The following is a 15,000-nucleotide window of genomic DNA, read 5'->3' on the forward strand; positions in this document are numbered from 1 at the left end:
ATAATATTATATATATTTATATTAAAAATAAAAACAATATATTTTTTTCACTTACATAATATATATATAATATATATATATATATATATATATATATATAATATAATTTTATTTAAAAAAAAAAAAATATTTTAAGAACCTCTGAGAAAAAAAAAAAAATTGGATGGATTTTACAAAATTAAAAACAAAATAAAATAAATAATTATTTATAAACAATACATAAAAAAAACATATGTATAATATATATATGTATTATTTATGTAAATATTATATATATATTTTTTTTTTTTTTTTTTTTTTTTTTTTTGATTTATTTTTAATATTAGAACAGGAAAAATATAATTACAAGCACATAAGTTCTTTATCAAAAAAAAAAATATATATATATATATATATATATATATATATATCATATTTTTGTAAGAATAGTTTTAATATAGTATAATTTTTGAATATAACTATAAAGATTAATAAAAAGAAATAAGAATTATAATTTGAAGAAAGAGTATTGTAGAAATAAATAAATATATTATAATATAATATATATTTTTATATATATATATTTATATATATATATTTATATATATATATTTATATTTATTTATTTATTTATATTTTGTTTGAATATATTTATTATCTATACATATTTGTGTTGATCATTTCCATGTGTAGTAAAGAATGGTACGAGTTAGCGATAACGAATTGAGTGATAAGGAGTTGGTAGATTTTTTATCAGAAGATAGTGATAATGGTGATGAGAATTTATTAAATAAAAAATATTCTGATAAAGAAGCATTAATAACTTTAGAAGTAGATTTTCCTAAGATTGTAACTATATTAGGTATACCAAAAGTTGAATCAGAGAAACATGGGAGGTTAGCTGAAGTATTGAAGAAATTATTTATAAGACATTTAAGTGCTAAGATTAGTGATTCTTCTTTATTAAATATGAAAATTCATATGCCTACTGATGAAGAGAATAAAACCAAAGGTATATGTTTTGTAACGTTTAATGATAGTTTTCAAGCAAATGAAGCTGTGAAGATTTTAAATAAATTAAAATTAGATGCTAAACATATATTAACTACTTCAAAAATGGATGATATAGAAAATATTATTAATAGAGATGAGAAAGCTATGCCTATTAATGTTGTTGGTTTTACTCGAGAAAAAATTAGATGGTGGCTATATGATGAAAAATGTAGAGAACAATTTATTGTTAGATATGATAGTCATTTTGAAGTCCATTGGTTTGATCCTTTAGAAAAAGAACCGCAATTAATATATACGACTTTTAAAAAAAACGCACCTTTTTCAAGTGTTCAATGGAGTAATCAAGGTTCTTATTTAGTTAGCTTTCATAATCCAGGGATAGCTTTATGGGGTGGAGATAGTTTTGAGAAATTAATTAGATTACAACATAAAAGCGTTAAAGAAATCATGTTTTCTCCGAACGAAAATTATGTATTAACTTGGGATGGTACTCCTTATTCATTAAGGAATGAAAAATCTATTTGTATTTGGAGAGTTATCACAGGAAAATTACTTCGTTCTTTTATTACTCCAGAATATAGTCCTAAAGAAAAAATGTTTCCACATTTCTTGTGGAGTCCAGATGATAAATATATTGCATGTATAGGAAAACAAAAAGAAGTCTATGTGTATGAATTACCATCTATGTTATTAATTGAAGATCAAGAAAAAAAAAGAACACCTCTAAAATATTCAGGTGTAAAAGAATTCGATTGGTCACCTGTCGATAATATTCTAGCTATATGGATTCCACAAACTAATGATACACCAGGTACATTAATTCTTGTTGATGTACCATCTAGAAAAGAATTAGTTTCAAGGAAAATATATGATGTCAGTGTTGCTTCTATACATTGGCATAATAAAGGTGATTATCTATGTTTAAAAACAACCATTCAAAAAAAATCAGGTAAAAAAATCAAAAAGGAATATACACAACTAGAAATATTCCGTATGAGAGAAAAAAACATACCAGTAGATAATGTACAAATTGAAGCTGTTAAAACAAAACAATTCCATTGGGAAGAATCAAACAGTAATCGTTTTGCACTTATCCTCAGAGAAGAAACAACTAATAAACAACAAATCAGATTCTATAAAATATCCAATAAAGGAACAGCCAGAGATGCTAAATGGTCCAGTACATTTGATATCAATAATCAAATGAATTTTATGAAATGGTCACCACAAGGAACATATTTTATATTAGCATCATTAGCATCAGAAGGTACACTCTATTTCTGTTGTTTAAATAATAATGATGAAGTAGATGTTATACATAAAGATGAACATCTATTAGTTAATTCTATATCCTGGAGTCGTTGTGGAAGATTCCTAGTCTCAGCTGTTTCCAATAATCCAAATGCTTTTAATACTGGTTATAGAGAAGAAAATAGTGAAGCAGGATTTCATATATGGACTTTTCAAGGCAAATGTCTTATGAGAATTAAAAAACCATCATTTATTCAATTCTTATTTAGACCACATCCAAAGTCATTATTTAATGATAAACTTAAACTAGATATTAAAAATAATCTAAATAATTATTCGAAAAAATTCGATAATATAGATGAAAAAATGAAAACAGCAAAGAAAAATGCATTACTCACAGAAAGAAAAAATGTAGAAAATTCATTCAACCAAAAATTTCAAGAAATTACTGCACTCTTCCAATCCTATCAAGAGTATGAACAACTTAAAAAAAATTGGGAAACATTCGAGAACCAATTTGAGTGGGAAGAAAAAACAATAGTCATCGAGCATGTACTGTCTGTAAAGGAGGAAATATTTGCCTAACATGCCAAAATCTAATACAATAATAATAAAAAAAAAAAAATAAAAATAAATAAATAAATGAATAAAAACTTTAATATATATGTATATATACTTATTTAAATGTATAAATACATTGGGATGTTACCCACCTATACCTATATATGTACAAATTTTTATATTTATATTTTTATTTATATAATTAATTATTTAATTTTTTTTTTATTTTTTAAATGATTTATTTTTTATTATGAACACATACAAGGAAACAATATTATATAAAAAAAAAAATAATAAAAAAAAAAAAAAATATATAAAAAAAAAAAAAATATAAAAAAAGGAAAATATATACAACAATATATGAAACATTACCCTTATTTTATTTTTTTTTATTTTTTTTTTTTTTGTTATGAAAGGTGATCTCATTGCATTTACACATATATATAATATATATATATATGTTTATTTATTTATTTATTTATATTTTATGTACTAAGTTAGAAAGTGAAGACTCAAGTTTCGAATGGGTGCAGGTGGGTCACCTGAGGTACATAAATATTTCCCCCCATTTATCAAATCATTTACATTTCTAACTAGCGAAAAATTCTGGTCATATATTTTTCTTGTAGGACCAATAGAAGGTTGTAAAATCTTTGTAATTTCGTAACATAATGATTTAATATTTTTTATATACGATTTAACTAAAAAATATACTCCTTTATCATATTTCTTTTCATTATTAAAAAGAAATATAGTTTTTGGCCTTCCTGTTTGTATACCATACTTTTGGATACCTAACGTACCAGGAGTTACAACATAATTACATGGTTTCTTTAGCATAGTGGAAAATACTTTTATATTATTATAACAGTAGGAGGATTTATTTTTATTATTTTTTAATAATTCCATAAATTTGGTTTTTTGAACTCCCGTATAAAATTGTTTATCATTTAACCTTTCAAACACGTTTGTGCATCTTTTATCTTGTATATCCTTTAATAGGGGAGGAGCATGTTCATTCCTTTCTTTTTTTTTCTTTTGAATAATGCTGGGTATATATTTCTTGTGATAAACCTTAAAGTAATTTTTTACTGATTTTAAATTATCTTCCTCACAGCATGGATGCTTACAAGAATTTATCTATTTGTTTGAATGGATAGGCAACATAAATATGTATATATGTATATATATTTGTATATATTTGTATATATATATATATATATATATATATATTTGTATGTATATAATATTTTAAGGTACCTTGTGGGTCTTTTCTTTTCCCTCTAGATACTTCTGATATTCTTTTATAACTTCATCAAAATTCTCCATTAAAAAATATATACGTTGATATAATACAACTTGACAATACAATATAGTGAAAAATAATTAAATACAATAAGATATACTATACAAATGTAATTATAAGTTGTAATTAAGTATAATATTTTTCATTTTCCTTTTTTGCACAGAATGTGTTTTATATGGGCACATTTTGTGCTTGTCTTAATAAATAAATAAATATATATATATATATATATATATATACTTATATTTTTATTTTTTTCAAAATATAAGTTATCAAATTATGTGCTATAAATATAATAAATGTGACAACACATTTATGGCTTTTTATATATGTATCTTTTTTATTTTTAATATTATTTCTTTATTTTAAAAGACTTAACATATTATAAGTTCACCACATTTATAATAAACCTTAGTTATCTTTTTATAAAACATTGTAATTTAAAAATATATATATATATAATTGACATGAGAAAAAGGATTTTTAATCACTCTGAATATAAAGATATACTATTCATAATATATTTTTATTAAAAAATTAAATAAAGGTTTGTGACTTATGATAATGAACGTTTTATTTTTAAATTGTGTTTTTTGATAAACGGTAGTGTTCATAGACATAAAATATATTAAACGTTTATTTTGTTATTATGTGTTAAATATGTTCAATATGTTTATGAGAATGTTTTATTCCCTCATAATCTTCATATATATATATTTATATCGATTTATAAACTATGTAGAAGTATTTACATAACGTCGTTTTAAAAAAATCATTGTTTTATTTTATTTTATTTTATTTTTTCAGTTACCGTTTAAATACAATTATTATTAAAATAATGTAGATATATTATTCAAATATAGAGTTAAAACTTTACAAAAAAATAAATATATATATATAAATAAATAAATAAATAAATATATATATATATATATATATATCTTATCGGAGATGTTTTACAAAATAATAGACACATAAAAAAATTAATAAATAATAATATACCTAAAAGTAATATATATGAATATAATAAAAAAAAAAGAAAAAAAAGAAAACGAATTTATGGTTTTACAAGTATTGTTTAGGTAAATACTTACAAAAAATTTTCTTATAATAAAAGGAAAAGTCTGTCTAAATTATATATATATATATATATATATACATATCAATATTATTCTTTAGGGTTCTATAATTTATCATTGGGATGATATATTTTATCATGCTGTATTGAACTCTCTGTTACTATATTTATATTTCCCTTTATTCGCATATCAGGAAATATTAAAGAATGCAGTTCCTCGACAACTTTCGAATTTTTTTCTATCTGTTCTCTAAATTGACAATGCTTTAACCATGCATTCATAAAATCAGCTGGAGGTAATATAGTTTGTAAATAATATAAAAAAGATTCATTCCATATAATTTCATTAAACTGTCTTTTCAACTCATATTCTTCACTTAATACGGAACACATTTTCTGATCTGTTATTATATGTAATTGTTTTACTAAATCCTCTAATATCGTATACACACTTTTTTCTGCATCGTTCATATTTATCCTGACTTGTTCATGTAAAGTGTCAATTTTGGCTAGCAAATCGTTTAAATTTTTTTTTTTTTGTTTGATAAAATTGGATGGGTTATTACTATGATGTAGAATAGCTTTATATGCCATATTTAATGAAATGATTGTATCTTGATTATTATTGCTATTTTTTAAATAAGGAAAGTTTTGGTTCGTTGTTAAATCGGTGTGTACATGACTAGAAATACACAGATTACAAATAGGAATATGACAGATGGTACAGAACATATTAACATCATTTGTCATGTGTCTCTTACATTTTCCTGATATTTTTTGTGCTTCGTTTAAAGCTTTTCTGATATGTTTTTTAACGATTTTATTTTGTGAATGGATAAGAGTATCACATTTTTCACATAGCTTTACTTCATCGGATTCACAATAAAGTATGGCAGGTGCATCACTACAATAATCACAAAGAGGAAGAGAAAAATGTTCGTCATCATTTGGATCACATTCAAATTGTATTAAATAACGTGGTAATATTTGTGAATTATCATAAATAATATATTCATGATGAAAAGTATAATATGGTAAAACACCATATGTTGGCATAATATCTCCTCCTAAGGCTAAATTTATTTCATTATTATTAACGTTATTATATTCATTATTATGTTTATGATTTTCGTTTTCTTTATTTTTATAATGAATAGTTAATGCATCGTCTAGAGATTCCTCTTTTTGTTTTTTAATAAAGATACTATCATATTCGATAGGTAGCACATCTCTATTATATGTGGATACATCCTTTTCATAAACAGATAAGGATAACCCAACACCTACATCACATAACAGAAATTCAAATATTCCTCTTTCACCTGATAAAAGAGAATTTTGGCTGTGTTCCATGATTTTTCTCAATTTTTTTTTTCTTGAATTTTGAGGGTCATTTTCGTATGTAAGTTCATTACATTGATTAAACGTTTTGTTTTTATTTAAGGAAGTGAGCGGGAAGCCAGGAATGCTACATAAACATAATGAAAAAAAAAAAAAAAAAAAAAAAAAAAGGGACAGATAAAAAAAAATAAAATGAGTAATAAATGGTATACACGGAGTATATTATATATATATATATATATATATATATGTATGTATGTATATTTATTTATTTATTTATATTTATTTATATATATATTTATTTGTATTCATTTTTATGAGGCTCACTTAAAGTTCCCAATGGACAACTTTAAACCCTTTGAAGAAATACAAAACCCCCTTGCACAAATATCCTGAATGGTATTATCTGTATCTAACGCTGAAGTATCAATAAAAGTTTTTAGAACAAGTTTTTCTGAGTTTTTTTTTTGAAATTTATTTATAACTTGCACAGGAGAAATATGCCATGCTTGTACTAACTTTACTCTAGACGTTCTTGCATTAACTTGTAAAAAATATTCTAGTGTTAACCATTCGTCTGAGTCTCTAAATATTTGGATCAAATTATTATCTAATATGTTAATATCTGTTCCTATAGGGTTAGACATTATTTTATTGATTATTCATAAATATGCTATTCATCTAAAATATTTAATATTATATAAAGACAAAAAAAAAAAAAAAAAAAAAAAAAAAAGAGATTTAATTATATGTACAAATTAAAAATATTAAGAAGTAAAATGATAAAACATAAAAAAAAAAATATATACATATATATATATATATATATATATGTATAATTTTTTGATGCACGTAAAACATATATATGTTCTTCTTTTCAAAGAAATCATATAAAAATGTAAAAAGGGGAAATCATGAAGATATTAAAAAAATTAATATAATATGAATACATGATATTATTAGTAACAAATCATACGTTTTTTTTAATATAGTAAAAATTTTTAGACGGAAAATTAAGATACACTATTTTAAATTATAATACATAAATATATATTTAAAATAATAAAAAAAAAAAACAAAAAACAAAGATGATATATTATATATAATATTTTATTTTAAAGGAATATAATAAAATTTCATCAAACAGAAAAAAAATTCAATAAATGAATAAATAAATAAATAAAAGAAATACAAAAATGTATACATATATATATATATATATATAATACAATATATGTTATATTGAGCTATATATCATATGTTATATAATAATGCATACATATGCAATAGTAAAAAATAATACCCATATATATATATAAATATATATATATATATATATATATTATATAAATAATAGAAGATTTATTTTATATATGTTAATATATATTATTTTATATAATATTATTATATATATTTTTTCTTTTTTTCAAATTTCTATAAAATAAATTTAAAAAAAAATCATAATATTATAAATTTATAAATAATGGTAAGTGCTTTAAAAAAAATATAACTTCCAATGAAACAATTTATTCGTATATCTTAACTTCCACTATTTTATTAATAACTATATAATATACTTATTAATGTTGTTTTTATAAATTTTGTAAATAAAGTAATATTTTTAGAAAATATGGCTAGGCATAGTAAAAATAATACAGCCAATCCTATATTTACATACCATGAGAGAAAAAAGGTTAAAGGTAAAATGATGGAAATAAGATAGCATCATATATAAATAAATAAATAAATAAATAAATAAATAAATAAATATATATATATATATATATATATATATATATATATATATATATATATATATATATATATATATGTATATATATTTATATATTTATATTTTTATATGTTTGTATTTTTTTTTTTTTTTTTGCTGATTATGTGAAATAATAAATATTTATGGATATACATACATATATATATGAGTACATACTATTGTATATGAATAAATATTATATATAGTTATATAATAAATTTCTTTTTTTATTTAAAAAAAAAAAAAAAAATAAATAAAAAGATGTAGGAACATTAAGAGAACGACTAGGTAAAGATTCCATGAGAAAATTTGAACAATGTTGGATATGTTTAAGGACAGCAGAAAATCCTGTTAGTTCCCCTTATGGTCATATATTTTGTAAAATATGTATAATTAATAATTTTTTAAATCAAAAAAAAATATATGCTCGGAAAAAAAAAGAATATGAAGATTATATAAAAGATTTGAAAAAAAAAAAGAAAGAGGAACTTTTGCAAGAAAAGGAAAAAGAGAAAAAGAAGTTTGTCCAAGATTTGGAAAATTTAAACACAGTAAATGTTCAGGTATATATTATGTAAAATGTTATCAAAATAAACACACCTAATATATATATATATATATATATAAATATTTATGTATGTATGATAGTATATATACATTTTATTTTATTTTTTTTTTTTTTGCTCCTCCCCATTTTATAATATACAGAAGGAAGAAGAAAAAAACTTGTTAGATATATCAAATAATTTCTGGCTCTCTTGTAATACTTCCAAAGTAAAAAAAGATACTATTCAGAAGAAGTTAAAACCTCCATCTAAAAATTTAATATGTCCAATTACCAAAAAACCGTTAAAAATGAATGAACTAATAACAATAAATCCTGAGGTGATAAAAAACGGGGACTCGGAAAATGGAGGGTATATATAGGAAAATAAAATAAATATATAAATAAATAAATATATATATATATATATATATATATATATATATATGTGTGTTATATATTTTATTATTTATTGTGTTAATTTTCCATCACACTTATATATTCATTTGTATATATTTTTTTTATGATTGTATAGTTGGGTATGCTCATTTTCAAAAAAAAATATTGATCATCATAAAGCTGTGCTCTTAAAAAAAACGGGGAAAATTATATTAAAGGTAAAAAAAAAAAAAATATATGTGTGTATATTATTCAATAGCATATATATTTAAATATATGTTTATATGATCATAATGTATTTATCATTTTAATTTATTTTTTTTCAGTCATTTTTTGAAAATTTTATATATGGAAAAAAGAATTCTTATGATATTACTGTGGGTGAGGATGATTTTATTAACTTAGAAGCAGGAGGCACAGGTATAGTATATTAACACTTTTTTTATTGTTCACATGAATAGGAAATATGTTTATATATATATTATACATAGGGATGATTTCTAAGGAATCTATTTCTCACATATATATATATATATATATATATATATATATATATATGTATATATTTATATTATATATATTATTTATTCGTATAGTATTTTTAAATTTTATTTATTATTTTTTTTTTTTTTTAGCTTTCTGCTCACATAGTAATGTTGAAAAGACGTTATATAGGGAATCATTACTTTGATCGAGAAAAATAAAATAATACAATTTCTTTAAATATCATTCTTATTTTTTTATATTCGTATCTTTTTTTTTTGTTAATATATCTATATATATATATATAATATTTATATATTTTTTCTATAAACAATTTGTTTTTATTATTTTATTTTTTTGTTTTTTTTCCCTTTATTTGGGATATCAATATTTTTATAATTTTTTTTTTTTTTTTTTTTTTTTTATTTAATTCATTCATTATAAAAATAGGTTAATTCAATAATGTGTGTATAAGTATAAATATATATATATATATATATATATATATTTATAATATATGAGGAGAATAGAAGTATAACATTACATATTATATATATATATATATATATATATATATTTATATAATATATATATGTCGAGTGTATAATGAAATAAAAAATGTTCCTATTAAAATAAACGTTATTTTATTTATTTGCCAGCTTCTATATGTTCTTATAAAATAATATAAAAAGTAAAAAAATAAGAAAAGCATATAAATATAAATATATATATATATATATATATATATATTTTTTATTTATTATTATTATTTTATGAAAGCTCTTTTCCATTTCTCCTTAATTCTGTGCAAAAAAAAGGGATATAATAATTTTTTCCCTCCCCTATTGTTTTAAATAATATAATATAATATATATATATATATATATATATATATATATATTTTTTTTTTTTTTTTTTTTGTTTAAATTTTTGTTTAGTTGTATTGTATCAATATATATATATATATATATATATATATATATATATTAATTTATGTATTAATTTGTTGATTTATTTTAATGAGAATGACATGGATAAAAAAAAAATTAATTTTCTTTGTATAAGGAGATATGATAAAATTTATAAAATTAAAAAGGGTCCATATTAATTTAATAATAATACTTATAATATATATTGCATCGATAAAGATATATAATGTAAGAAAAGTGCAAAGTATAAATTCGACAAAGCATAATAATAATATAAAATTTCAAAGTCGAAAAGGTAATAGGCTATTTTATTTAATCAATAAGAAAATTATATTGAAAGGGATTAACAATATTTCCTATAAAATAAAAGATAGGAATAAACATTTTTACAAAAATGGTAAGGATAATATTTTAATGAACTCTTTTGATGTGCCTTATAAGGCAAAAGAAAGAAATAGTAGTCACCATAGTATATCTAAGAAGTTATCAAAATTTTTGAACTCTTTAAATTTTTATAAAAAGGGAAGTGAACATGAAAATAGTATTATAAAATATGAAAGGTTAAGTGTTCTAAAATGTGGTTACAATAAATCTGGGGGAAACCTACTTATAAAAGATTTAGATAATAACAATGATTTAAATAGTCAAAGAGAAGATGATATATGTGTAACAAGCGGTGATCATATAATGAGTGGTGACAATATATATGAAAATTATGATGATTCTAATAATAATAATGATAATGTAAACAAAGATTATAATAACTGCTCAAACAATGAAAAACTTAATAAAAACGAAAAAATAAATAAAAAAAGATATTATAAATTTATGTCATGGAATAATACAAAAGAAATTAAAAACTTTGACTTGAAAAAATATAATATACATAATGAAGATAAGAATCAAGAAACACCTCAATATTTCCAATCCGCATTTTATTCTTCCATAAAAAAGGTATCTGAAGATACGAATCATATAAATATTAAAATAAATAAAGAATTAGTTAACGCGCTTTCCGTTGAAGAGATATTAGATGTGCTAAATAAATATTATAATTATTCAAAATATAAAAATATGAAAAAAAAAAAAAAACATATTTTTAATGAGGTTAATATTGTTACAGCATATCACAGGATAGCTAAACATGTTAGAAATAAAAGTTTTTATAAAAAGAAAAATTTTGATCAAGGCGAATATTCAATAAATTCATGCTTTGATAACATAACATCTAGTTTGTTTGAAAATTATTCAAATGTTGATGATTCCCCGAGAGTATTCAATTTGTGTTCTCAGAAGGTTGAAACGGATATAGGTACGAAGGAAGAAGTAAATATTGATGATGATGATGCTAAGGAGATAAATATTGAAAATGATGATAAGGAGATAAATATTGAAAATGATGATAAGGAGATAAATATTGAAAATGATGATAAGGAGATAAATATTGAAAATGATGATATGGAGATAAATATTGAAAATGATGACAAGAATATAAATATTGATCGTGATGACAACACATATATTCATGATGCTAATATGCACTCGGAAAAGATGAGCAATAATAATGAAGAGAATAAATATAAAGATCTCTTGAGCAGTAGCCACATTAACCTATATGACAAAGTAGAAACATATAAAAATATATATGAACTATTAAAAGATAATTTATCGATTAATAATAATAATAATAATAAAAATAATAATGGTGATAATAATAATAATTGTGATGAAGCTGTTATACCAAAGCATGTAGCAAATATTGCCTGGGCGTCATCTGTGTTATCTAATAAAGATCCTGATATATGGAAATATATAAAAAAACAGTTTTATGAAAATATTAATAATTTCAAAGCACAAGAAATTTCTATTATTATATGGTCGTTTGGTTCTATAAAAAATGAATTAATAGAAAAAGAAGAAGAATTTATTTTATTATTTAATTGTATTAAAAAACATATAAATGAAAATAAATTTAAAGCTCAAGAATTTAGTAATATTATATGGTCATTAGCTGTATGTAATTATTATAATTATGATATGCTAATTCTTTTATATAATTATGCCCTTAAAATTTTTGAAAAATTATTATTAAAAGATATATCTACAATATTGTATAGTTTATCTCTTTTTTCATCAGATTGCATAAATAATAATATTCTTGATGTTATTAAAAAAAATCATTTTCTTAAATATAATATAAAAGATGATTATTTAACAATAAATAAAACAGAAGAAAAGAATAATACGAATATACTCAATCTATCGAATATTAAACCTTCTGATCAAAATGATCATCATAATACAATAAATAATACACAAAAGAAATTTAATACAAATGTAAATAATAATATAAATCATAAAAAGTATGTGCCATATTTATTATTCGAAAATTTTCTGACATATTCATTAAATAAAATTGATAATGAAAAAGATAAAATGAATATGAGAAACTGGTCCAACATTTTCTGGTCTTGTGCAAATATTGGACTAGGCTTATATAAGGATATGTATAAAGATCATAAGGGCTTGCAGTATTATATTTTATATATGAATAGAAAGCTTAATGATTATGTAAATGGAAATGAAGGTGATCACATAAATGGTAACGAAGGTGATCATATAAATGGTAACGAAGGTGATCATATAAATGGTAACGAAGGTGATCATATAAATGGTAACGAAGATGATCATATAAATGGTAACGAAGATGATCATATTTATGATGATCATATAAATGGGAAGGATGGTGATCATATTTATGGTGATCATACTTGTAATAATACACTTGAATATTTAAACACCAATAATGATTATAAGAGCAAAACGGTGGTCCAATATAATCATCATCAAAATGACAATAATAAAATAAATTTTAAAAAAAATGTTATTCTATACCAAAAGGATAACGATGGAATATATCACTTATATGGATGTGCAAATAATTGTGATATATCATCATCATCTAATAATAATAATAATAATAATATATTTTACGAAGAGGATAAACATATTAATATCAACATAGATGATTATTCTTCTGATTGGAAACCATACATTCGTATTATTGATGGAGAATATGTATTCCCATTAAAATACTTTTATGATGAAAAAAAATATAAAAATCAATTTAGTATAGAACTTAATAAAGTAGGCATAGATAATGACTTGGATATATATAATGATAATATCAAAACAAAAAATAAATTGAATAATATAATAGATGATACAATGTATAATGAAAAAAATCACGATAATAATAATATGTCGTGTCAAGATATGAATATAGTAAACTATAATATTAAAAATAATTTAAATAATAACCATATAAATAATAACCATATAAATAATAACGATATAAATAATAACCATATAAATAATAACAATTTAAATATTGACCATACAAATTATTCTCTATTCCTTAAAGAAATCAGTGATAAAAAAATGAACCTTTATAATAATACAAATAATAATGCAGTTATATTAAAATTATTACATATGTTCGAATCACAACTAAAAGATAAAATTTTAAAATGGACAAAATGTGATACACAATCTATTGCTAATATTTTATGGAGCTTATCAATATTAAATGTTTATTCAAGAAATGTTTTTGAAGATGGTTTATATGAATGTAATAAAAGATTTATTAAATGTGGGAAAAAAAAAAATACAACTAAAGTAAAAAATTTCATATCGCAATTACATCAATCACAATTATATCAAGCTGCCTTTTCTTATTGTCTTTATTTATTAAATAATCAAAAACATATAAATAAGTTATTAAAAAATAAAGAAAATTATAAAAGTGATATCATTATAAATAATGACATCAAAAAAAAAATACATGCCATCTTTGAAAAATATTTTAAAGTATCCATTAATGTATTAAATATATGGAAAAAACAATTAGCACGAAATCAAAGGAAAGAACAAAAAACTCATATATCATCTTCAGTGCATAAAAAAATATCTAATGACTTAAGGAGATTGAACATATTTCATTATAATGAATATTTTATTTTGGATTCCATTCTGGTCGACATTTTTATACCCCATTCGAAGGTACACTCAGAAAAAAAAAAAAAAAAAAAATATATATATATATATATATATATATATATATATAAATATATTTCATTTATATTTTTTTTCATTTTTCTTTTTAATAGATTGTCATAGAAATTGACGGACCTAATCACTTCTTTCAGAAAGGTGAAATGATTTTTTACAAATCAAATACCTTATTTAAAAAAAGGTTGTTGAGAGCACTAGGTTATACCGTAATTTCTGTACCAATTAGCGATTATACATTTATGTTCAGTGCCTTGGATACGATGCATTTTA

At 20.9% G+C, this 15,000-nt stretch overlaps 5 protein-coding genes across 5 annotated transcripts in view; 3 read left to right on the top strand and 2 right to left on the bottom strand.

Moving 5' to 3' along the window:
* Positions 1-678: 678 nt before the first annotated feature.
* PF3D7_0517700 (eukaryotic translation initiation factor 3 subunit B, putative) lies at positions 679-2,829 on the top strand (the record flags this gene model as incomplete). The annotated part of the gene is made up of 1 exon (XM_001351698.1): positions 679-2,829. The coding sequence occupies one exon, from the start codon at positions 679-681 to the stop codon at positions 2,827-2,829; it is 2,151 nt and encodes a 716-aa protein (XP_001351734.1).
* Positions 2,830-3,297: 468 nt separating this feature from the next.
* Positions 3,298-4,134, bottom strand: PF3D7_0517800 (apicortin, putative; the record flags this gene model as incomplete). Its single annotated transcript, XM_002808649.1, has 2 exons — positions 3,298-3,945; positions 4,066-4,134. 2 exons carry the CDS (start codon positions 4,132-4,134, stop codon positions 3,298-3,300), a joined length of 717 nt encoding a protein of 238 aa, XP_002808695.1.
* Positions 4,135-5,294: 1,160 nt separating this feature from the next.
* On the bottom strand, positions 5,295-7,177 carry PF3D7_0517900 (zinc finger protein, putative; the record flags this gene model as incomplete). The annotated part of the gene is made up of 2 exons (XM_002808650.1): positions 5,295-6,657; positions 6,858-7,177. 2 exons carry the CDS (start codon positions 7,175-7,177, stop codon positions 5,295-5,297), a joined length of 1,683 nt encoding a protein of 560 aa, XP_002808696.1.
* A 983-nt stretch (positions 7,178-8,160) lies between these two features.
* On the top strand, positions 8,161-9,935 carry PF3D7_0518000 (NOSIP domain-containing protein, putative; the record flags this gene model as incomplete). The annotated part of the gene is made up of 6 exons (XM_002808651.1): positions 8,161-8,230; positions 8,563-8,864; positions 9,010-9,218; positions 9,381-9,462; positions 9,571-9,664; positions 9,880-9,935. The coding sequence occupies 6 exons, from the start codon at positions 8,161-8,163 to the stop codon at positions 9,933-9,935; spliced, it is 813 nt and encodes a 270-aa protein (XP_002808697.1).
* Positions 9,936-10,797: 862 nt separating this feature from the next.
* Positions 10,798-15,000, top strand: part of PF3D7_0518100 (protein AMR2) — a gene marked incomplete at both ends in the record, with an annotated part of 4,247 nt that continues 44 nt past the window's right edge. The window contains 2 exons of the mRNA XM_001351702.1: positions 10,798-14,718; positions 14,826-15,000. The exon at positions 14,826-15,000 is cut by the window's right edge and continues 44 nt beyond it. Of these exons, the coding sequence (XP_001351738.1) occupies positions 10,798-14,718; positions 14,826-15,000 (4,096 nt within the window). The remainder of the gene's footprint in view (positions 14,719-14,825) is intronic.

The sequence above is a fragment of the Plasmodium falciparum genome (genome assembly GCF_000002765.6).
Source record: "Plasmodium falciparum 3D7 genome assembly, chromosome: 5".
In the NCBI taxonomy this organism is placed as follows: Eukaryota; Apicomplexa; class Aconoidasida; order Haemosporida; family Plasmodiidae; genus Plasmodium; species Plasmodium falciparum.